This window comes from Corvus moneduloides, chromosome 13 (assembly GCF_009650955.1).
Source record: "Corvus moneduloides isolate bCorMon1 chromosome 13, bCorMon1.pri, whole genome shotgun sequence".
Taxonomy (NCBI): Eukaryota; Metazoa; Chordata; class Aves; order Passeriformes; family Corvidae; genus Corvus; species Corvus moneduloides.
In genome coordinates this window covers 54,340-79,102 of record NC_045488.1, presented here as the reverse complement: position 1 = coordinate 79,102, position 24,763 = coordinate 54,340, and the positions used below count along the sequence as shown (strand labels likewise).

General features: G+C 36.0%; 1 protein-coding gene across 3 annotated transcripts in view; it reads left to right on the top strand.

The window, feature by feature from the left end:
* Window positions 1-24,763, top strand: part of UNC13C (unc-13 homolog C) — a 405,035-nt gene that overhangs the window by 330,859 nt on the left and 49,413 nt on the right. For 2 of the 3 annotated variants that reach the window (XM_032123409.1, XM_032123408.1), the window contains 5 exons: window positions 9,227-9,249; window positions 9,780-9,844; window positions 14,003-14,075; window positions 15,311-15,316; window positions 20,919-20,990. In XM_032123409.1, the coding sequence (XP_031979300.1) occupies window positions 9,227-9,249; window positions 9,780-9,844; window positions 14,003-14,075; window positions 15,311-15,316; window positions 20,919-20,990 (239 nt within the window). The remainder of the gene's footprint in view (window positions 1-9,226; window positions 9,250-9,779; window positions 9,845-14,002; window positions 14,076-15,310; window positions 15,317-20,918; window positions 20,991-24,763) is intronic. The other variant, XM_032123410.1, reaches the window with a different exon arrangement.

Genomic DNA, 24,763 nt, shown 5'->3' with positions numbered 1-24,763 from the left:
AGTGTAAATTCCTTTCTTTGGTCACATCAGGTGGTCACAGTGGAACAGATGTATTGTGCAAGCAGGCTGGGGAAGAAATGGTGATTCTTGGTATACATTTTAATAAATGTGTGGTACTGAGGAAACAAGATTACTGCAAGTTAAGGAATTTATTTTGGTGCTGTATTTGGAATGATAATGAGCCACAGGAATTTAATAATCCAGTTTTTTCAACTGTCTTTGCTTTCTTTCTCAACACCATGTTTGTGTCTGTCTTTTGGTCAGGTAAACAAAATGATAGGTGTCTTTAACTTTTTTTTTTTTGGGGGGGTGGTGCAATAATAAGCTGTAGTTGTGCAGGCTGGGGGGGGGGGGGACACACAAAATATATTTTCAGATGATGTTGGTAGAAACTGACAAATACGATATATTCCTGCACCCAAACTGGTTAGCCAAAATTCTAGAATATCCTTTTTCACATATGTATGTGTGCACTCTGAAAATCCTCCACTAATATTACAGAAGGTTTGTACTAATGACACTAATAATGTTCTAAAGAATTATTAACCACTCTGTGAATTCTGTCAGGATTGTGCTGATGAACCAACGCGTATTGATTTGACTGAGCTGAGCTTCCTATGTTTGTTTCATGCACAAGAGAGTGTATGCATTATTTTCTTGCTACTTGTTTCGCGGGAGGCAGGCGTAAGTCTTGATACCCTTCCCTTCCTGTTTCTCTTCTGTCCTTTGGTGGAGAAAAGACTTAAAACAGAAAATGGCAGTTTGTCCATCTTGAGATTAATAGATTAGTAGAAAGGTTGCTTTTGAAAAATTATGGGAGGAAATCTAATCAGCTAGTGATAAAGATGATACATGCATCTTTTGTCTGTGAAGAAAAAGCAAGTAGTTACATTCACCACCTACTCTGAAGTTGGGACTTTGGTAAAGGATACTCTCTATCAGTTGCTTGCTACACATTCAATCTGTACTTTTTATCCACAGATTAAATGAGTGAAAGAATGATCTAAAAACCTGTTTAATATATCTTCCAGGAAGCATAATAATGTTCTTTTGGCTTTTTGTGTTTTAATTCTGTAGTTACAGCATTCATTCTTACCAGAAAATCTTAGATTATAATACTGCATCTCTTTGTAAATGGGATAGTAACCAAATAGATTGACGATCAACAGTTTAATTTACCATAGTAACTCCTGCTAAATCAGTGTGCATTACATCAGGGAAATGTGTGTCACAACTACATTTGTGTAACACTCTCAGATTCAAAAAATTCTACTGTTATCAGATGCCCTTTCCTAGAATAGCTACACCTATTCTTTAATCCTAAGAAACTAAATAAACCAACCAGGCCAACAAACCCACACAAAACCCCAAGAAAAACCAAAAAACCCAATCAAACAACAAACCAAAAGGAACCACAACAAACCAAAAACCCCCTGATATCCTTAATCAGGAAGGTTTAGCAGAAGTCCGTATTTTGGCTGTTTAATAAAAACAAGTAGACAAAAACCCCAACAAAGCAGACCATCCCAAGCCTCTTCTGTTTAGAGAATGACTTCTGTTTTTAGGAAAAGTGATCTGTTAGAACTGCTAGTTTCCTTTGTAAAAGAAGAAAGTCTCTGCTACTCCTTATGAAAACAGAAGACTATTTAACACTATTTTCACTGACCTTAGAATTAATGTTGATTGATAAATATTCATGCAGTTTGTCTGCTCTTTTTGTCCTTAAGCAGATTTACAGCTGCTAGAGCTAAGAGGAAAGCTGACCATGAATGTCAGTTCCAAGGGTTTTTTATACTGGTTTTGCTGGGAAAATGAACACAATGTTGTACCATCAAGATTAAAAAATATTTTTTATTTTCAAAATATTTAAGCATTTTCTTTAGATCGTTGTGTTTTAGAAGTAGAAATACTACTGCATAATTTTTGAATGCAGCTTCAGAATAAAAGGAATCTTGTTAAAGCATCAGGCTGAAAAAATATCTAGACATGCACTTAAAAATGTAATGACTTGGCAAACATGAGTTCATAAATAGGCTCAAGTCTTCCTCTGGTGTATTGGTGAAGTAGATATTACAAGAGAGCGTGAAAGAGATTCTCTGTTTTGCTGCCAAAGGGAAATTCTGACTACTTTCATGGGGCAGGTACCAGATTTTTCCCTTGTGCACATTTTCCAGGTGATCAGTGGAACACCTAGACAATTGTCTCCCAGGAACTTTAATAGGAGGAAATACCTGAAATCTCTCCAGTTATTGCTGATGTAAAATTATTGTTGATACTGATAGAACTTTGTTAACTATGAGGATTGTTTCCTTGAGGAGTTGAGAGTATTCTTAAGATAGCTTTCAAGATCAGACGTTTTAGTAAAATTGAAAATCAAGACTTATGTTGCTGATAGAGCCATTTAAAAATGTCTTGGATGCTGTGATGAAGAATGTGGTGTTAAAGAGACAAGGACACAAGTTAGCTAGAAAAAAATAAAACCACAGAAAATACTGTAATCTGTTTTCTCTAAATAAGCAGTGGCAAAGAACAATCTGCTGACTGACACTCAAGTAGCTTCTCTGGAGTAGATTATTGGAACAGCAGGGAGTGATTTGTCAGTGCTGTCACAGACCCATAATCTATGTATAGCTCTGGGTATCACCAGTGCATCTGCAGCCTCACCAAAGGAATTCTTGTCCTTCAGCTGCATACATACCAAGATGGAATAAGGACAGACAGATGTGAGGGATGTACTATTATTGAATGTAAAAATAAACCAGGAGAGAAGAATATTTATAAAATGGATGAGTATAAACTAAAGCACTTTTTAATCTTCTCCTGTAGGTCTTCCTGTTTCATTTCGCACAAACAGGACGGAGCTGATGCTCCTCTGCATCCATAAGGCAAGGAGGGTACTGCAAACATAAAGTAGTGGAATTTTCCTTGAGAACTTTAAAAGGCATGTTGGGTGAAATTTTCTTTTCAAAAAAGCCATAAAAGTAAAGGACAGGGAGACATGCCTTTTTCTATTACCTATAAAAAGGGATTGAGGAATTCAGAAGGATTTATGCATGTCCTATCAAGCAAAAAAACTCCCACAGTACCAAAAGTCATCCTTTGAATTCCAGCATACCAGTCTATAGCTCTTAACATCTGTGTCTCTCTTTGGTGTTTAGGCATAATTATTCCAACTTATTATTTTAAGCAGTCAAAACAAACTGTAATTTGATCTTGACTTTACCTGTAGCATAAAAGATAACAGTAAATAAACATTCTTTAATGTTTTAATGCTAACCATATTATTTCAAGTCTTTTTCTTCTCTTGTATCTGGTAAGCCAGTTTGCTTATCAACAGAAGACAATCTGATATCTTTGTGTTATCTGAGTAAGTGATATTGGCTTGATGTCATCTTTTTATTTTGTATGTGATTATACGTTGACTCTTTTTTTTCTTCCACTGCTGTGAATCTTGAAATTCGTTTGGCTTATCTAAATATTTTAGCCTCCTAATTTGGGGGTTCTGAAGATAATGTTTTGAAGAGGAAACAACTCCCCAGGAGAACAAACAACTTCTTACCAACAGCAGCTCTGAATATCATACCCTGTGAAATATGTGACTGTTGCCCAGACACTACATTCTGATCCTTTGCTCCTGATCCTAGGTGTACATGTTATTCTTGCTCTTTAACAGTAGTATGTTTATATGACTTACGGGTGTGCCACCATTAGCATTTTATTTTACAACAGGGATACAGTTTTGAAGCAAATCTCTGTCTTCCCAATTCACCCCATTTAGTTTGATCGCTGGAATGGCTGAGTGGGATCTGTGTTTTAGTGATGCAACCAAGCCAGATGTTCTCAGCAGCTAATGGGCTTTCAGTCATCAGGGCCAAAAATAGAACTGGTATGAAGTAAATTCCCCCGAAACATTTTTGCTGTGAGCACTTGTGTCTTCATCACCAACTGCTTTGACCTTCTGATCTGCTCTTCTGGCACTCAGCTATTTGCTGTTGCACCGTGTTCTTTGTGGCCCAAGGTGGACAGCAGCTCACCCCCCTGTCCCAGACTGCCATTGAATATTCCTGCCCTGCTGTCACTTCTGTCTATGCTCTCAGGATAAACCAGCTTGCATGTCTCAGTGCAATCCTCATGTTCAATGCAAGAATTAAGGAACATGTTATTATTTGTTAGAGTTCAGAGGAAATACTCTCACATTTGTTGTCAAACCAAGGGGCTGTTTGCTTGGATTTCTTTGGAAGTAATACAGCTGGACTTCAGCTTGCAGCTCAGACCATGATGCAGTGATCCAAGTCAAACACTTCATGGCATTGTTACCTGTGTGATGCAGAAAGATTTGCAATAATCAATTATCCGTTTGCTTTCACAGCAAATAATTGATTAATTACTTGGTTGCATGTACTGCTATTATATGTATTGAGGGAGATAAAATGCTTTTTCGTCCGTTTTGGATAACATATGCCTTATCATTTTAGTGCTTTCTGGGGTCAGAAGAGAGTGCTTAAAATGCACACTGTCTTCCTACCATCATCCTGACAAGCCAGAGACTGTCCAGAGACCCCAGTCTTCAAGAGGGTGGTAGTTTTTTGAGCCCACCACATTCTGTAATCAAATAGTTCTCTTGACAGTCAATAACTTACCCTTTTGGAGATGAGTTCTAGAATTTGCTAGAAGTATCTACTAGGTGTTGAAAAACAATAGAAAGCAAAGTCATTAGAAGTCTCATGGGACTCAGTTTCTAAACACTGGAGATGTTTTTAAAGCATGTCCTTTTGTTGCAGATTTGCAGACCGCTTTATTAATAGAGACCCAAATAGAGACAGTTTTCATCTTCACCAAACTGACCTCCTGTTTTGGCTCTCCATGTATCTGCTAGTAATTTTTCTACATCACTGCCAGTAAAGTGCTAGCAGCAATTCTTCTATTTCTCCTGTCAACCAAGCTTTATTCAAGTTTGACCTTCTCTTTGTCAGACAAGCATCACTCATCTCTTATGATGTGCTAGCTTTAATATTATCTTTCAAGCGTTATACTCTATTTCCCTAGAATAAGCTTCAGCAATACAGCATCCTCTGGGCTTACAGAGTGTAATGTTCTGTTCTGTAGTGGCAATAATACCTTCTGGGTGCAGCATTTATTATTTTAGCATGGCTTAATTTGTGTCATTGTTTTGGACAATCTACTTCTCTAATGTCCTGCTTCTATTCAAACCTGGTTTTCATCTGTTACTTCCCTTTCTTAGCAATACTTGCTAATTAAAATTGTTCACCTCAGACTACAAACTGCTTGTGACTGTGCGTACTTTACACATGTTATTTTCATGGAACAGCTGTATTGTTACCTAATTCCAGCAAGTATTTTGTCTGAAGGCTTTGCTCCCAGGAACAATGTAATTATCAGTCAGTGTGACATTCTTGCAGCCATTTTGCAGAATTAAATATTGAAATAGTACTTTGAGAGAGTAATGAACTTTAATTCCTTTTCCTATTTGGTGTTACGCAATAATGCACACTTATAAGAGTGGAAAATCTTCCTGTTTTGATTAATTTTGATCCTAGGGTTTCCTAACAGTTTAGATTTTTAGAACCTTGTTACAGCTCTTGTGCTATGGCAGGGAGTGGAAAACTGAATTTTTGCAGTCTTTAAAGAAAGAGGGGAGTGTATTGGGACAATGTTCTGCTGCTCAGAAAAGTGCAGAAGTGAAATAATGACACAAGACTTTTGAAGGAGGTTTATGACTGGGGAGCAGAATCACCTGAACCTCTTTGATAGAAATACCTTTACTGACTGACAGAGCTAGTTGTATTTCTGATGGTGTCACAAGCTACAAAAGCAAAGGTCTGTCTTGACTTCCATATCCTCATTGCTCATATACCTTTCATGCTGGAAGACTCCGTCTTTTCAACATTCTTTATAGATTTTTTTTTTTCCCCCTCAGAAATTTGGGTATAGAAACTGGTTGTCTTGTATGTTTAATTTCTGTTTTGTGTGAGGAGTTACAGGTGGCAACATTGCTAATAGAATGAATAAACTGGACCATGATAATTTGAAAACAGTTGATAACAATGTAAAGTTAAACTTTTCTAAGATCTGTTAGTTTTCATACCAAGTTTGAATAGTAATTAAGCAGCATTAATAAACAGTTGTTGGAAATTTTACTTAACCTACATTTAAACTGATAGATGGATAGAAAATAACCAGGAGGTTTATTTGAGGGTACTGAAAACATGGCAAGCCCCTTTCACTTCATTCCCCAGCCATCCCTATATGTAAACCACTTTCAACAGAAGCCAGGATTTAGTGTCTATGCTGAATATTATACAGCTTTTTAATACCTGGAACTTAATAAAGGAAACTGAAAGACTAATTTTATTGACTTTCATGCTTAGTTACCTAATTAAATATAACTGTCTGCCTTAAAAAATAAAAAGGGCTGCTGAGCATTTTCCTTTTGCCTTCGATATTTGACATTAGTAAATATAATTTTCAGTAGTATGTAGCTAGATGACCACCCTGTTCTTCATCATTCTGTTACGCAGGTTTGTAAATATCTGTATGGGCTGCATTGAGCTGAAATAGCGACAATTAAGGAGCAATAGGATTTTGCCTGTAATGCTAGTAAAAAACACCTTCCTCTTACCTAAATTGGCCTGCGGTATACAGGCACAATATGAAGGCTATTACTGGTATTTCATAATGTAGTGAATTTTTAATTAAAATTCAAGGAGAAACAACTAGTTAAAGTAAGAAGGGTTAACAATATGAATCAGTGTTTCCACTGCTCCTAGGTGCACTCATGACTTTTTTAGGTTAGTGTTTTGAATGTGTGGATGACAGAAATTAGTTATATGAAGATAGGCTCTTCTAAGTAAATCACTGTCATTCAGCAGTATAATCTGAGATGTCTAGCCTTCAATCTCTGATTTGAAAATACATTCAGTGGTCTCTTACATAATCACAGTTCATTTCTTATCTACATCAAGAAATGTTGCTATCTATTCTGGTAGCCTGATGACTACTGAAGTGAATTGCTTGATGACTCTGTGTACTTCCTGACTTCGTGATCTCATACACGCAGAAAACACTTCCACCGTTCAGATTATCTCCCTCATGCTGAGTTCAGAAGCAGTAAACAATGAAGTTTTCAAACTGATTTTGTCTCTGAAGATGCACTCATTTGTTACAAAGAAGAGATGTTCTTAAGAGCTCTTTTTTGGGAAATCTGCATCAGTTACCCACCTTATGCAATTTCTACTGAGAAAAGAGACCGTTAGATGGGTCCATTTTTTTAATACATGGAGACTGTGAAGAAAAACAAGTTAAACCAAAACCATTCCTTTTTTCCTTCCTAATTTTTGATTGTCACTCTCCTCCCTGAATTCAGGCAAAATTAGGTTCCAGTAAAAGAAATCTAGTGAAATTAGATGAAGTTGGCTGAAACCCAAGAGAGGTAAACAAAATTTTATATATCTGTCTCTCATGCTTTGAAAATTCTGGGTTTTGTGGAAGATAAATCTCAACAAGTTTTAATATAACTTTTTAAACAAGTGAAGTGAACATAGGATTCATGTGATTCTTTAGGCATCTGACATTAAAGTATTTGCAAACTATTTAAGTATTGCATTCCACATAAATAATACCAAGATTTATTCTGCACCTTTATGTGGCAGTATTAACAATGTTGTTATGGTTAGATATTCTGGAAAGAAGGCACAGGTTGCATGAACAAGTTTTGGTGAGGATTCTTAAATTACAAGTAGTGTCTTGCTTAAAACTTCCCTCAGTCCCCAGATTTCTCTTCACCTTTTGGACGTTCCCTTTTTCTCAAGTTTGAGAACTGATGCTTCTGTCTCTCCTACACAGAGCCCTGTTGGTACATGCTCTCATGCCTTTCATCTCATTGATGTCCAGATGCTGCTCCAGCCCTCTGGTTTTAACTGTTCCTCACCTTTTCTCATAAAACCACATCCCATCCTGTTTCTGTGGCCTGCCCAGCTTACAGTCACCTATTTACCCCTGGCTCTGCTCTCACCCTGCTTGTGAAGTGCTGTAACAATTTTGGGATGGGGAAGTTAGATCATATGGTTGTCCAAATATTCTTTATATTCTTGAAAGAATAGCTGATAGTATCTGATGTTGTGAGACAAATACATTTCAAAAATAAATGAAAATAAAGAATATTTAAAGAGTAAGCTCATTTTCATAAATCTAGTCAGTCAAATGCTTTGATCTTGTAAGTAGCCTCTAAAATTAGTGGCACAATAGAGCCTTTTAGTTCCCTGATTGTCACTACTGTGCTCTATGCAGCTTTACAGTTGCTCGTATATTTTGGATTTATGTGTTTGAAAGTGATTTTTCCTGTATATAGACTGGTTTAAAAATTAAATATGGCACATGTTCTAGGTGTAAATTGTTATTTTGTAATGTATGTAACCTGAGAAATCTCCAAACATCTCAAGAATACCCAAACTATTTAAAGGGTCCATAGAATGCCCACTCCCTTTGGGGAAGTGGGAGAATCAGTAAGATGATAATTAAAACAATGCTGTTTCATGTATGCACTGTACTATAAAGTGCAAATGTGACAAGACAATAAAATAAGGGTAGCTTTTTCTGTCAGCAAGTATTTTCTGTCTGATTGTAAATGTTCACATTGTGGTTTTGCATTAAGCAATTTAGACTGAGATAGATAGATAGATAGATATATATATGAAATAACTTATACTTTCATGACTATTGGCATTGGGGGGGTAATTTCTGTCATTTTATGAGTAGCTGTGATAGAATAGTTAAAGTCCAGGAGTTGGGGTGGGGGGCATGGTGTTTAAATCCTTAGTAGAAACATTTTCCTTTTCCTTGAAAATGGAGTATTACTTTTTGAACACTGCAACTTTATTGAATATATATTCATTATTATTAAAAATAATTTTTTTAAAAAGCAATAATATTAAAAATCACTTGGAGGTGTGATATACTATGTGAATTAAATGCTATCCACAGTCCTTTGTATGTGGCAGGGGTTCTTATCTACCAAGAACATCTTTTTGCTTGTATGAAATGTAGTGACAGTGATCTTGCCAGAATTATACAGCTAAGCACAGGTGTCACTTGGATTCTGGTCTACATTAACAGATTAAAACACTGACAGTTTTTTTTATAGCATAAGATTTTTCTTGGAGACTGTTTTGTCTAACCTATATTCCCCTTCTTCCCAATTCTCTTTCAGATAGCAGTTCTGTGGATGAAAAGGTTTAAAATCACGTATTTGCTATAGGGATCATGTATTTTGTTGATGTTTGTTTGTGACTTATTTGACCTGTTTTGTTCCTTCATTTTAGTTGTGAAATCTGCATGGGTTTTTTTTCCCAGCTTTCCACTCTTATGTTCTCCTTTGAGCGTATTGCAAATGTGTTGCATTTATATACAGGGGTAACCCTCACTGTTGTGCTTTCCATAATTGCCTACACAGGGGTCTGCTGCTGCCAAACATGACACCTGATTTTTGCCTCTAATTATCACCTACCCTGCATACACTATAGGATTTAAAGGGCAACAGTATTGGGAAGCAATACCTTTCCTTCCCATGGGTTCTTCCAGTGTGTGTCACTAAATGTTGAATGCTACCAAAATGTTGCCCAAAGGAACAGTTAGTCTAGCTTTGGCCTGGAGCTGACCCTGCTAAACATTTTCATATGTCCTACATGTTTGATGCAGTTAAATTCTGTCCAAAACTTACTAAAAGCAATCAAGTAACTGTATTTTTTTGGTGTCTCTTAAAGGCTCGGATAGTAAGTGCAAGTTCCTTGGATGCTTCCAAGCTTTATGCAGTCCAGGCATTTGCTGGGTAAGTAAAAACATAACTGAGAATTTTGTTATTTAAATCTGCAAATTAGTCTTATAGCATTATAGTATTTTTTTCTTAAGTATTTTTGGTTTGAGAAATTGCATTTTGAAAGAAAGTTTCATTGTGTATGTCTTCTTTTAATTTTTTAATTCCTTATTTTTTGAGAAATTAATAGAACAATTCAGATGCTGAGGTCAATTAGATAGGAGAACATTTTTTACCTCTTTGCATATAAAATAAGTGTCCTTTGAAGCTGTAGCACAATTTTGTCTTCATTCTGGTAAATGTGTAGTACTGTAATGCTAACATTACAGTATCACTCTAGTACTTGAAGTCTAAAAAGTCAAGAAAAAAGATCTTCTGGTGGCTGAGAGTGAGTGTGGTAGAAACCTGTACATTTTGTTTTGTTGTCTCCCAATGAAATTGTCTTGCTGCCAGTTCTAGGGATTCCCTCCTATTTTGAATACTTTTTTATTATTCAGTCTGGAAAGGCAAAGAACTAAAAGCCTTTGGTAAAATTTATCAGTTATATTAGTTAACCTAATTAAAAAGGGTATTATCCTCTTGCTGGTGCACTATGTAAGTACTTTTTACTATAAATACAATTTATTGCAAAGAAAAGTTGATGAGATTAAATTAGTCATTCATCTTCTGATTTTTATATTTGAAATGCTATACAATAGATGCTAGACACTATGAAGTTTTTCCCGTTTAGATTCCTATTTTGAGGGGAGGTGGGTGTCCCTAAAAGGTAGTTATGGTTATTAATTTGCTTAATATAATGCACATGCTTCTATGGAAGGTATAATTAGGGTAACATTTATACTTATTGCTAAACTTTAAACCATTTTATGAGTAATCTACAGCTTTTTAGTAGTGTAGGTTGTTTCCATCTAGTTTGTCATACCTCGAAGTGTTCTATTTCTGCCCTTTGCAACTCACAGAACTTTCAGAGTTGCTGTAAGAGTGTGAGGTTACATGTGACATGGTGCAGGATTAGTTTCCAAATGCAAGCCAGAGGAGAAACAGTTTAACACCTGGTTATTGTGTAGCTTAGGACAGAATTTTGTAAGCAGACTCTGAGTGTAGGTACTGACAGTCGAGTATTGCATCTGTGCCGGTAGGAAGCTGCATGTGACCATACTGCTTTACTGTATGTACTGCTTTCCATAGCCAGATGCTTAATTACAGTTTCTTAATAGATGTAGACCTTTAAAAGGCAATGTGGAATTCCTATTTTTTGTGGGTTGCACACGGAAAGCAATCTCATAGGTGTATGGAGAACTTATGCCCCTGACAAGGACTATACAGATTGAAGCTGCTCTTTTTGTGCCCTTTCTTCCAGCCACAGGTGGATAAATTCAAATGTTGAATCCTCTGAGAATAAGCTGTTTCAATCCCTTATGCAGACATCCTGTAACCACTGCAGAGGACTACTTCAAATGGCTGACAGTAGCTCAATAATAGCTCATGTTTTTAGATTAAACCTTACTTCTTTTGCTGACAAAGTTTAGACCTGTCCTCTCCTCACTTTGCTGTCCACAATATCTGTACCCAAGCCTCTGTTTCAACTGGGCCTCCCTGAAAACAGTTATGCAATTTTCATTTAACTTCTCATTCAGGCAAAGAATGCTGTCATTTCAAAGACTTTTGTGGCTCTGTTTTAATCACACTTCCCACTCTACTCCTCCATGCAAAAACTAATGCTAATTCCTAGAATCCCTCAGTCTTTTCACTGCCAACACAACTGACTGCAGTTAGCTATGACTCCTTCTCCCTGTTACTCTCTCCAAAAGGTGTTGTCATGTGAGGGAGATTCCTTCCCTCACAACCATTGTTGCTTTATCTATACAAAAAAACCTCAACTGATTCTCCTCTGCCCTGCTCCCTCTCTGTCATGGCACAATGCTGTGAACCCCCCTCATGCACCAGCACACCCCAAGCCCATGGCAGGGACTGCAACTCTCCATTCTCTGCAATGATCTTTGCTTGGTTGTGTGAAATGAGAGAAAAGCCCAGGACAAGAAAGTAAAGGCAAAGACCAAAGACAGCTTTTCTGGGACTTCTCATGCAACTTCTCTGTTAAAAGGCAGAAGCACCACCTTTCCTGGTTTTTCTATACCAATACCATATAATATCATCTTAATTTCACTTTTCTTCACTTTCTTGAAGATGAGACACTTTAGAGCTCATTGTTTCCATATTTTTAAAAAGTGAAAGTAGGTTAGCTGGAGTTCTCAGCATGTATATGAATTCTGGGTAGTACCAGTTTCCTTTTTTCCAGAGACTTGCTGTTGTATTAATTTACTGCTTGCCTAATGGTGAGTCAGAGACTGATAATTTTACGACATGGCCTAATCCATTCTGAAATTTGCTAACAATACACAGATGATGCTGATGATTACTCTTTTTTTACTCCTTTCCTTCAGTGGCATGTTCTCTATGGTAAAACAAATTTATTTTTCTTGGATTCTCTGACAAATTCAAATAGATTACTGTTACGCAGAATATTTCCAGAAGCACCAAAAAATAGTCAGTATGACAGGTTTTTTTCCTTGCCTTGAATGGTAACTTTCGTCAAATTAGTATGATTCCAGTTCATCATCTTCTATGTCAAGTTATTGTTGGGTTATAATTGGAAGTAGGGAAGGGAGTAGAGAATTCAATGTATAACCTACATTAACATTAAAAGCTTTTTCCTTGCTGTGTTACTTCTTAATGATCAGTAAAAGGAGTTTAGTGAGAACCTCCATTTTAGTCATATTTTATGTTACAGAGCAGAATAATAGATGGAAATAATTTTACAGATACTGTCTCTTTGTGAGCATAAGAATGCCTTAAGTTTTATTTACTGTTGAGGGAACTGCTCCTGAGTAGCAAAAAGCCTGAGTTTATTTCTTGGTGTCTGTACATTTACTCTTCACAACCTCAGAAATGTTATTTTATTTCTGTCATGCTTTTGCTGGGTTTGTAAGTACATCTGGAAGTTGCAATTTGGGTCTACTTCGTCTTCATATTCTTGAAAAAAAATTATAGTATCGCAACCCTGCATGGAAAAATGGTCATGTGAAAATATAAATAAACTGCATAAATAGACTATGAATTCTTTTCCCTTTCTTGAAGAATGGTGCAGGTGCATCAGAAGGAAGTGAAAATTTCTTCACTAATTTTAGTTATATCTTTTCACACAGTAATTATAACATGTATAAATAAAATTAGGGCTTTCAGATTATAAACTCTTCATTGTGAATGTAGTTTTATATACACAGAGGTAGAGAGAAATATGAGAACTGAGAAGGGTATTTGAAGCAGTGCCAAACAGGAGGACCATGGAAAGGAGGATGTTCTGTCTTGAAAAACATGGTATCCCAGCTTCTCTGAGAATTTCCAAGTATCTCTGAATTAGAACTGACAAGGAATATAGCAATCTTCCAAAATCCTCTGTGGAAAAAGTTCAGGGGGATACCTGTGTTAATTATTTGGAAGAGTCAGAGAGAATGATGCCCGTTTGTTATCCATATCAATATATATTCTTTTAAATTCTGTTGGTGTGTCAGCCTTTTATTCTTTGAAGTGACTCCAAGTGCTCTTTGTTGTTGTTTTCAAGTTATATGTGAGATCTGTCTGGGGTTTAATTGTGTGCTCAATGAAAAAGCTCAAACCAAGCAAGAGAAAGTAATGATGGTCACTATGGAATTATTTTAAAATGTGACAAGTTTTGTTTTCCACAGTCACATGGAGGTATTTGAGATGGGGTTATGTATTTAGCTAGGTATTTTAAAGTTTGTATCAAATTTAATACAGCAATATTCATTGACATCAGTGATATTCAATATGCAATGTTGGACTGCATCTCAGCTACCAGATAGACAAGAACTTATGATGGAAAGCTATTCTTATAATTTCTAAATCAATGGTAAAAAGTTCTAGGAGGTATTAAGCAACCTTTCAGCTACCCTGCTTTGCATGAATGCCAGGATAAAAAGCACCAAGAACACTCTCACTTTTTTTTTCATGAGAATTGGAGCACTTGCGTTTAGCTGATAACTGCTAATTCTGATTTTTAACTGTAATTAGAGATATTATAAGCAGTTCTTAAGGATGTAGTCTGTAAGCTCCATGTTTTTATTTTCCTCTTTGCCTTTTTATCTTCTGCAGTCGTGGACTGTATGGAATTGACAGCATGCCAGACCTGCGAAGAAAGAAATCTTTTCCCATTGTTCGAGATGTGGTGAGTAACTTCTGAAGCTTGATTCATTTGCCACTTGTGTAGGTCTTTCTTGTAGTTACTACTGTGCATCTGAATCACAGTTTGCAACAATTGTTTTATGGAAAAAAGGTGTCTTGAGAGAATGGATTGAAGCCAGTAAAAGTCAGTGAGGCAATTGTTAAAATGTAATAGATAAGTCTGAATATCTCATCGGATGTATAGGTATTACTTGTGTAATCAAGTAAAGGGTATTTCATGTAATAGTAATCTACTCACTTTCTTAAAGAAAGCTGCTATTGAGTGTTTGGGATACTGATTCACTTGATTTATTTTGATACTGAAAGTTCCTTTTAAAAAGCAGCCCTTTTTCACTATGAATATTTTGAAGATTTATGCATACTTTTGGTACAAGATGAGGTATCAAGGTTTTTAACAGGCGTTGCAAACAATAATTTAGGAAAATAAATTTCAAAGTGGAAAAGAAGGGCAGTTCCTTTGAGATTTATTCTGGCATCCAGTCTAAGGAAGATTAAGTAGAATCTCTGTGCTCTGAAGAATTTCAAGTGCTATTCACATTTCTCTTTTTCTTTTCCAGTAGCGTAGAATTCATAATTCAATAAAATACCTATTTAGTCTGATGGTGGTAAGCCCCCAAACCAATTTCTCACTGTAAAGAAATGATGGGGTGTTAGGCTAAGTAAATGATTACTGTAGTTGTCATTAAACAGTCAGCCTTTGCCAAATTATTGCTCAGTGTTTTCTCAGTTACTGTGTTCAGCTACTTTGTGGTGATCCACCACACTGACCAGTCAAAAAGAGAAAGCACAGCAACCATTTTAGAGTAGAATTCCTTCTGAAATTGATGAAAAGTTACAATGTACAACATAGTAGAGCCTAAAGTCATTAAAGCATCTTTTTGACAGAAGCCACGCCACTATTAATTGTATTAACCGTGAGTATAATCTACTGTCCTGCCTTGACACATTTATGCATGTTAAATGACACTCTGCTTTATTCTTAATTGTTGGAACTGCTTACAGAAAGGTATAGCTCAGAATACATAAAGACATCAAAATAAATGTAAATGATCCTTTTTTGTGCTTACTTTGACTCTTTCAGAAAAACAGAAATAATATTGCTAGAAATGAGTGCTAGACTCTTGATGCGGACTAAAATATAATTTCTTTGTTGCAATAAATCTGACAAATTATTAATATTCTTTATAATTTCTTCCCTAACTTGTCTGGATTTTTCAGGCTATGGTGAGTACTTTTATATTGATAAATGTTCTGAAATGATCACAATAACTGTTGGGGATTACATTAATATTGTATTTTATTATGACCTTCTGTTGGGAAGTTAAAAAATTATTTTATGACCAAGAATTTAATCATAAGGGAAGTGGTGCCTTTTGTGAGTGTGTTGTGCTCTGCATCATATATACCAATATTATTAGAAAAAGTTTATGTTAAAAAGTTATCAGTATATTCCAGATATCTTTCCTAATAATACAAGCACAATGTTTAGGACTCAAGCATGAAGCTTCCCCTGTGGTACTGGAAAATCTTAGACACCTAGAGAAAGAGAAGCTGAAAGGCCTTGAGCATAAAGGAGACTAATTTATTTCAAATCCTGTATCAGGGAGTTGCAAAACAAATTAAAAATTAAGTAGACAGTTGTCTGCTTTATCATCTTCTCTTATTGTTTAGGGATTTTGCTGGGTTTTTTGGTTTTTATAAATTTGTTCATACATTCATGATTCAACAGTACTTAAGGTCTTTATGCCCTGCAGGTCAAATTTTCACATAAGGAAAGACAATGAGGCCTTTTGGGTTAGTTGGAGCCTTAGTTGAGGTGGGACTACAGGGAGAGAAATATCAATAATTACAGTGGAGGTCATAAGTTTTTAACTCACAGTGGCCAAGTAGGTGTGGTGATCTGCCCAGCCATAGCCAAAGGAAGCTCTATTTTACTGCCTTTGCTTCTGTTAATGCCTGTCATAATTTTGAATGTTGTGAAGACTCTAGAAAATTCCTGTGTTAATTCAATTTAAAGGTGAATTTATACTGTGTAATCACTCTAATCAGGCAAATTTCTTCTTTTGATCATTCAAGAATGTATTGCTCCTTACCTTTATTGTTTGATTATAAGAACACAAGAACAATTTGTCAATCTGCTGCTGTAAAACAGTCTGTTGAAGTGAACACACCAGATGAAACAACTGCCTGTTTCAGCTAAAATGGTGATGCACTGAAACTTTTTTTCTGTGTCTCCACAACAAAAACATTTATAGAGGCTGGAATTCAAATATGGTAATTTAAAGATTCGTATAAAGAAGAGATTCATTTAAAGTGCAGATGTCATATTGTCTACTTTTGTATGTTGTCAGCTAAATACCTGGAGTATTTTACATTAATTCTGCTATCAGCAGTCCATTTTCTTAACTCCTTGAATCATTGATAGGCAAATTCCGTTATATTCGTAACAAAAATATTCATCCATTAAGAAGATAAATCATAAAATAATAAGTATTTGTGAGGACTTTAAATTCTTCTAAATGGAAATCATAACAAAGAATTATCTTTGAGGCTGGATAGATCATGCTTTTGTGTCCGTGCTACAAATATGAAGAAAAAGCAAATGATATTACAGTTATGTCCAGTAATAATTCTGTAGTGGAGCTGAATTGTCATTTTTTCTAAATCTGTTTTCTGGGCTTAATACTGCAGTTCTGTTGAATATTTCAGGATTAGACATTGACTCTTTTAATAGAAAAATTATGGGGCAGGGCTGAGTAATTTCACTTAGTACCTTACTCCCTTGCAAGTTATTTTTTTTTTCCTTCCTCCCCCCTTCATCCCAGCACCCCAAGAAACAAATTACAAATCTTTCTTCAAAAATAATAAAGCTGAGATCCCTAGCGTGATATTCCTGTAGTTGCTCAAAAAGAAACCATTCTGAAATTGTGCGGGCTTTAAATGCTGAAAACAGTGACATTTTTGTCCCATTCACCTCTAGTGGGTAACTTTTGCATCACATTAAAAATATTAGCATTTGTAACGTGATAAAAAATACTTAGTCTTCAATTTTTTTTACCTGCTGATAGGAGTCTGTAGATTTTTTTAAAGGAAAAAAGAGATGATGATCAGGGAAACTGAAACGCTCTGTAAAACCAGAGGGATGAGTATTGCAGGGCACAGCCAGCAGTCATGAACAGTTACATTAGCCTGACTGTTTGTTCCTCTGTGCTCTTTCAGCTGTGTAAGACCCAGCTTGCTTACTTTGTTGTGATAGAGGACTTCTCTTTCTTTTTTTTTTCCCCAACACAATTGATCATTTAACATACAATTATAGCTTGAGTCCAATTTGCTTTTACTTACAGTTACCATTTTTCAATGTTATTGCTAGAATGACTTCTAATTATATTTATTTATTTAAGCTGTTAAGGCAAATTTGGAGGTAATAAATTAGACAGTGTAGATACAAGTTACTAGGTAATCTAGAAGGCCTTGAGCATAAAGGAGACTAATTGATTTTAAACCCTGTATTAGGGAGTTGCAAAACAAATTAAAATTAAATAGATAATAGTCTGCTTTATCATCTTCTCTTACTGTTTGGGGTTTTTGCTAGGTTTTTTGGGTTTTTTTAATTTGTTCTTATATTTATGTTTCAACAGTACTTAAGGTCTTTACTCTCTGCAGGTCAAATTTTCACATAAGGAAAGACATTAGGTAGTATCTGGACATCAGTTTGGGAGAGTAAACAAGTATAAACTGCTAACAAATCTGTGTCCTGTTAGAGGAGAGGGGTGAAACACTTCAGGTTCCGGTTGCTCACTGTATTCTTTTGATGCTCTGGACTTCCTGGGGGGTCCAGCTGATCAGCTGCACTTACCTTTTTTTCTTGCTGCTACTTAAAAACAGAGGCAATAGGAGGAGAAGTTTTCTCATTGTATTCATATACCCTGTCATCTTGTTTCCCACTGATTAATCTGGCAGCTTTTCCTCCTTTCTCTTTCCAAAATGCTCGCTCCTCCTTGTTTCATACCATACTTGAAAAGAGACGCTGCTATGTTTTCAGTGCTTCATGCCGTTGAATTACCACCAACTTCAGTGTTTCAGAACAGATGCATTTTATGGGCTTTCTCTTGTAGATGCAGTTTGTTCTGACAGTGGTACATAAATGGAAATAATCCTTATGGGGTTTTTTTACTAAAATCCCTGTAAATTTAATCCATTTGACTTAAATTTACTGGTTTATCATAGATCCATCTAGGTATCACTTTCTTCCAATGTGACAAACATTTTATTAAGAACAGCCTAATTATCTGTTTCCTATCAGGCTTCATTATTTTATATAGGGCACTGCACTAGAATTTTAGGCACATTTCTGATTAAGGAGCAAAATAGTAAAGCTCCATGATTCCAAGGGCGCCCCTTGGGAGAACTGGGCTTGAAGGACACGTGAGAGGGTCAAAATTGCTTCCCCATTTTCTTTTTTCTCACAGGAAATAGTATCTGTTTATTAGCTTACAGTGATATCATGAAACTGCAGTTCTGCTGGCTCATTTTCTTTGGTGTATTGCTGGAGGACAGAACACAGCAGCAGTCACTGCCCTATATTTGAGGTTAATGTTCTTACGCCCTTTGTTCTCCTGTCCTGACGAGTTGTTCACATTGCCCTACTGCTTGGAATGGCTAGGATGGTGCAATTGAGACCTAAAAGCGTCAAATCCCTTCCTAGTCAAAACTATAAAACTGGCATAGTGCAGGCAAGTAAATGTACATGGGTACTTGGCAAGACTTTGAGAAAAAGCCCTATGCTTCAAGAGGGATCAAAAGATCAATGCTTTTAAAGTACATTGATTTAAAACACAAAATTCTTCTGATTATGAAAATTGTTTCTTTTCCTCTTAATGATATAGAAGCATTTTTACTTGCCGCTTTTAACTTTGATATGTGGGTCCTGTAGTGTTGGGTTTTGTCACAAAAAGTATGAAAAAATGAAGTCTGAACACTGTTTAATCTTTCCTGTGATTTTGTCAATCTCACTGGCACACACCCATGGAATTTCCCATATTCATAGAAATAGAACGAAAGGATGGTCACAGAGAAGTAAACAGAATTTTTTACTTAATAATAACAGAATGGAAAATCTGATAGCATGGAGTTTGTAAATTTCTGAGTTTAAAAGAGAAAAAAAAAGGGAGGGTTCTTTGTAATAGGAGAGCCATGAATCAAATACTACTAAGCCAAGGATGATTTCTTACCCTATAATTGGTTTCACAAGATTAATAATTCTGTGTCAGTCTGCAAATTTAATTATTATCAAGAGAAACTTATTGAAAATTGGTTCAGGGAAAGTGAACATTTAAAATTAAAATTGAACAGTCTCATAAATAAATAAATAGAAATCCATTTTAAATATGTCAATGATTAAAATTATATACTTGGAAGAAATTGGAATTGTCTCTTCATCCAGAGATTAATGATGCAGTTCCTTCGCTGATGAAGGCCTAAATTGCTTCTGGCCCAGTATGTATTTCACAAAAATAAGAATGTCGCATAAAAAGTATCATTTAAACTTTTGCTGTAATTGTTCTGTAAGGATGGACTACAGAGACCCACTTCAGAGTTAGGTGAAAATCTGTATCCTCACAACAAAGGCAACAACAGGCTTATGTTTAGTGGGTGGTATAATTGATCCACACACCGCTTGACTGCGAGGGCAGCAAAGCATGACAAAGCAGATAGTGGATGACAGAAGAACAGAGATAAAGCAGGAGCGTACAAACACACTGGGAATGATTTAGAATAGGAGGAAGGTAGAATGAAAACAGCACTACAGGTGAAGTACAGTAATATAACAGTGTTATGGTTGATATTTTGCACAGTGGAATAAATCTTACCTGTTTCTGTCAGTCCAAAAGGATTACTGATAGCAGAAATGATATTCAGATTTGAATTATTATTTGTAAGACACACAGAACTCATTTCCCCAGGGGCCTTTCTGATCATTATACTCACTAGTTAATTCTCAAGGACCCATTTAAATTTCTGGGGTGTTGCAATAAGGAATATAAAATTTCCATGTTTATTGTATATTAAAATTACTTTATTTTCAGTCCCTTTGTATGTACTGTACTAGAGCAAAAGAGTTTATCTCTACAACCAAGTGCCTTGTCTTCAGAGCCAGAAGTTGTCCATATACCATTATGTGGCTAAATGAGGACATATAGACACGGAGTTCTGGTCTCTTTTCCTGTCTCAGATAACCAGTGTGTTTCTCCATACATATCCAGTGTATTAAATTAATACTGTCTTTAAGGAAAATAATTCTTTAAGGTTTCTGGAGGTCTTTTATTTAAGACAAGTAGCATTTTATATGCATACACACAGTTTTAAAATGCTCAGTGAGTTACAAAAAATTATCCAGACTGACAACTTGAACCGTAAGACTACTGCAAAATGATCTCCCATGTTGCTGCAGGCACAGTCAGCTTCCAAATTAGGGCAGGATGCCTATCCTTGTACCACATTAATTCGGTTGGTAAAGTGGAAAAACAGTGACAGCCTGTGGTTTAAAAAAACTGAGTCACAAACCTCTGAATAACAAGTTTTTTATTAGAAATGGCAGTTCAGCTGGGCACTGCTGAAAGGAACAGGAATGATGATGGAAAGTGTACTTGCATTATGTACTGAAACCTTAAAAATTGTGAGCTGCAAACATGAACTAAAAGTTTTTATATCTTCTACAGTTTTGTTTACATCCAGTAGCGTAATTAAGTACTATTTGCCTTCTATTAGATTCAACAGCTGATGTTACTTGTATAATTGGTAACTCTTTTGTATTTGCCTTAAACAGACACTTGCAGCTCGAAAATCTGGTATTTCCATGGCCATGCTCATCCGGACCTCCATAAACACTGATGAAATGGTAAGTGTTTTCAGTGACAGCTTTAAGTCTTTTAAATAACAGAGAAATTTTTGTTCAAAGATCTCTAAAAATTATTTCAGCCTTACAAACTACAAACTGGATGAAATTGAGTGTATTCCACTTATTGTGTAGGAACTTCCAGGGAACATGAGCAGAATTTGCTGCCTGACCCACAGAAGCAAGACCAGGTTTGCTTGTGCTGACTCACATCCGTGACAGTCAGAAGGGTCTAAACAAGAAAACTTTGATTTACAAAACAGTTATTTGGGGAAGCCTTTTATTTTAAATTATCCAACTGTGCCATGTTTACCTGCAATCTTTCATCATCTTTCTTTCTTCATCACACTGTGAGTGCAATTAGAATGACAGGACTCTGCAAGATGGGTTTTTCGTGATCATTTTTTCCCAGTCCTTATAGGTGGCTGGAATACTATATGATTTATTTTTTTTTAAATGTAGCTCATGTTAATAGCATATGTGATTCTAGAACAAATATTTAATTTATTCAAGAAGTAACCACAAGAATATTTTGAAAAAACATATTGTCATAGCTAGTAAAATGTGTGAGTTATGGTTTTCCATTACTGATTTCATTTATATTTAGCAAAAGAATTTTTTTTGAAAAACCAAACAGGTGCTTTTCTTCAGGAGTACTTAGTGTGATCTGAGAAGATTTATATGACTGAACTAAGCAAAAGCAATAATTTGAAGAAATACAGACCCATTTTGTGTTCCTCAAATTGCTACATAGCCTTCTAAATGTTCATACGTAGCCTTCTAAAATACATTCTATTCTGAAGAAAAATGAAGAGTTGAATTCTTCTTACACTGTTGTTAAGGTCCAGAGCAGGAGAATGGGAGAACAGAAAATACTGACAGGTGTTCTGGGAACTGGAACACATAGCACAAATATTCACCCATCCGTCAGTCTTAACAGATTTATTGTGAACTGTCTGTGCTTACGTGGTAATCACCAAGTTATGATTTGGTGGTGCTCAGGGATGGATTGCTGAGGTAGAAAACAGCTGGTGTTTGAAATGTTCTTCCAGTAGGGGCAGTAGTTATTTTATTCTGCAATCTCAAAATAGCAACAAAGGTTGATAGAATGGAGAACAATGGGATCTTAAGAAGAAGCTCAAAGCTGAGAGAAAATAGTAGAGAAAAACTTACGGAATCCAAGTGGTACAAAATAAAGACTTTTTCATCTTTGTTATAGCTTGTACAAAAATACAAACTATAACAGTAAAAGACCCTAAAATACTCCATATACTTTACTAAAAGATGTTTACTAAACAAACAACATTATGTATTACTACCTTTCCTAACACAAAATACAGATTCAACTATTTATTTAAATGCCTTCTCTTATATGAAATCTACCGGGCACTGACTTTGACTTTGAAGGGCTAAAGTTGCAAGTTTCAGAGATAATACTAATTGCAAACAACTGCAGGACAAGAAAGAATAATTCGGACTGCACTTCCAGATTCTTGCATTAAGGGTCCTGTTCAGGAGGAAGAAAGAAGGCAGCAAATCCCAGTGAACAGCTCAGTGCAAACATGTCTCCAATGCTTGCCATCAACCAGACAAACTACTGAATTCCGATTCAGGGGAATCGGAAAGGAAAAATTAATTTGAATGTATTTTTATGCCTTTATACTCTTTGGCCTCCATTTGAACCATGCCATGTGAAAAACTGTGTACCAGAAATAGTTATTTCTTAAGAAATCTTGAAATAAATGTAAGTCCAAAGGCAGACAGCAAATGTCATTTAGACACACGAAAGTTCATTTGATGAGAAATGTAAAAAGCTAATTCAGAGAAGTGGTGAATAAGAGAAGCCAGTCCTATGCCAGCCCCCACTACACATACCAAAGGGCAGGGAGTGCTCTTGCACAGATAAAGGTAAGGTACAGCAGGTAAAACCTCTTGCAAGATATTTAAAACAAGGGAAATGCACTACTTTTCTACTTGGTCTCTAAGTAGTAGCCAGCCAAACTTAATAACTTAGGGCATCATTACACTGGGTAGAGCAAGATTTGAAAACAAAAAGGACAGACATTTTCAGGCATAGAAGAATTCTCCAGATACTCTCCACAAAATGAAGATGTGAAATGCAGGTGAAGAAATCGAGTCACCAATGAAAGTTAAGGAAAAAAAAAAAAATGCCCTTTGGGCAAGTTACTCCTCTGATTAAGGTTTTTACCCTCCCTTAACTTTTTCTGGAGGGAATATTAGTGACTCTGGTGGGTGTGGGTTATTTGGCTGATTAGATTCAGTATGAAAATTCTTTGAACTAATGCCTTTTATTAAAACTCAAGTGCCACCTATTCAAAAACTTACATCCTGAGGTTAAGGCTTTGAGCTTTGCCAGCTGTCACAGCTATCCTTGTGGTACACCACACACATGACACAGTGAATTTGTATGTTCTCAAGCACAGATCCAAAGACATCTTAAGCAGTGTAATACTTAGAGATATGCTTTCAGTTGAGTACCCATTTAATTGCTTTGTTGAACAAAGAGCTGCAAGTTTTTGAAAATAATACATCAATGACATGGAAAAGTATCTTAAGTGGTATATGACAGAAGTGAATTTCCCTTCAGAGGATAAGCAGATAACTAAATAATTCTCCTATATATTAGTAGTGTTAAATGTTGCCAAACCAGTTATTAGTTTTGTAGTTAGATTGGAAGTTATTAGTGCCATGTTGTTATGCTCTGTAATTCATATAACAGAAACATTTAAAAAGAGAAGAGTAATAGGAGTAAAAGCCTCCAGACAGTAAGAGAAATAAAGTTCTTCTTTGCAATTTGCCTTATTAACAACAGGGGAAAGAACTTGTTCAGCAGCAAAACCAATCTACAAATTGTGTCTTTCAGCTGAAAACTTCATTTACCCTCAAATGTTTATTTTAAGGCCTGTTGAGCTCTGCCATTTCATTTCTTACTGACATTTCAGAAAAAGATAAAAGTTACTGGCAAAATTCTAAAAGTATTTATAATGTGAAAAAACTTTGAAGCTGAACAGGGCGAAAGGGCAGGATTTGTACTGAGGCTACGTGAGTGCAGGAGAGGGAGAGTGTAATCGGTGGTTTCTGAGAAGCATGATTCCTCAGCAAGCTGTATAAATTCACTTCAGGTTGTTTTGAAGTTTTCTTTCTGGTCCCTGTAACATGGAAGGCAAAAGTGGAGAAATGTACAAAAATGAATTCTCCAGAGTTAGGTGGCCATTACTATCACAGTCCTCCTTAGGGCCTGCCAAATCAAACTGGTGCACACCTTTGCTTGCTTTCAGGGAAGTTATTAGGATAGGCTAAGAAGCACCCTGGAGAGCAATTCAGTATTTGTTTTTGTCTTTTCTGCTGTATCAGGTTTTTTCTTGGTTTGGTTCTACAGTGTTCTCAGAAGTGCTCAGATCAAATGTCCGTGAAATGTCTCTCCATATATCTTTGGCCAGGCTTCACAGGATGGATATTGTTTTCAGCAGTAACTATTAACTTCACTAAGAGCTGTTGCAGCCTAAACTACCTAACATTTGGGTTTGTTATTTTTAGTGCTTGGCCTGGTGAATCAGTGGATTTATGGCTACACGGTACTGGTTTCCCCACAGTAGCAAAAGTCCTTTAATTGATGACTCTGTGCAACATTATGCAGATATGCACACAAAAACGGGTATTTGATTTTTGCCAGACAGTCTGTTATTAGCAGAATATCTCACAAGTTTGAGTAGGGATGCAGGTGCATAAAACCAAGACTATGTCAGCATATTTTT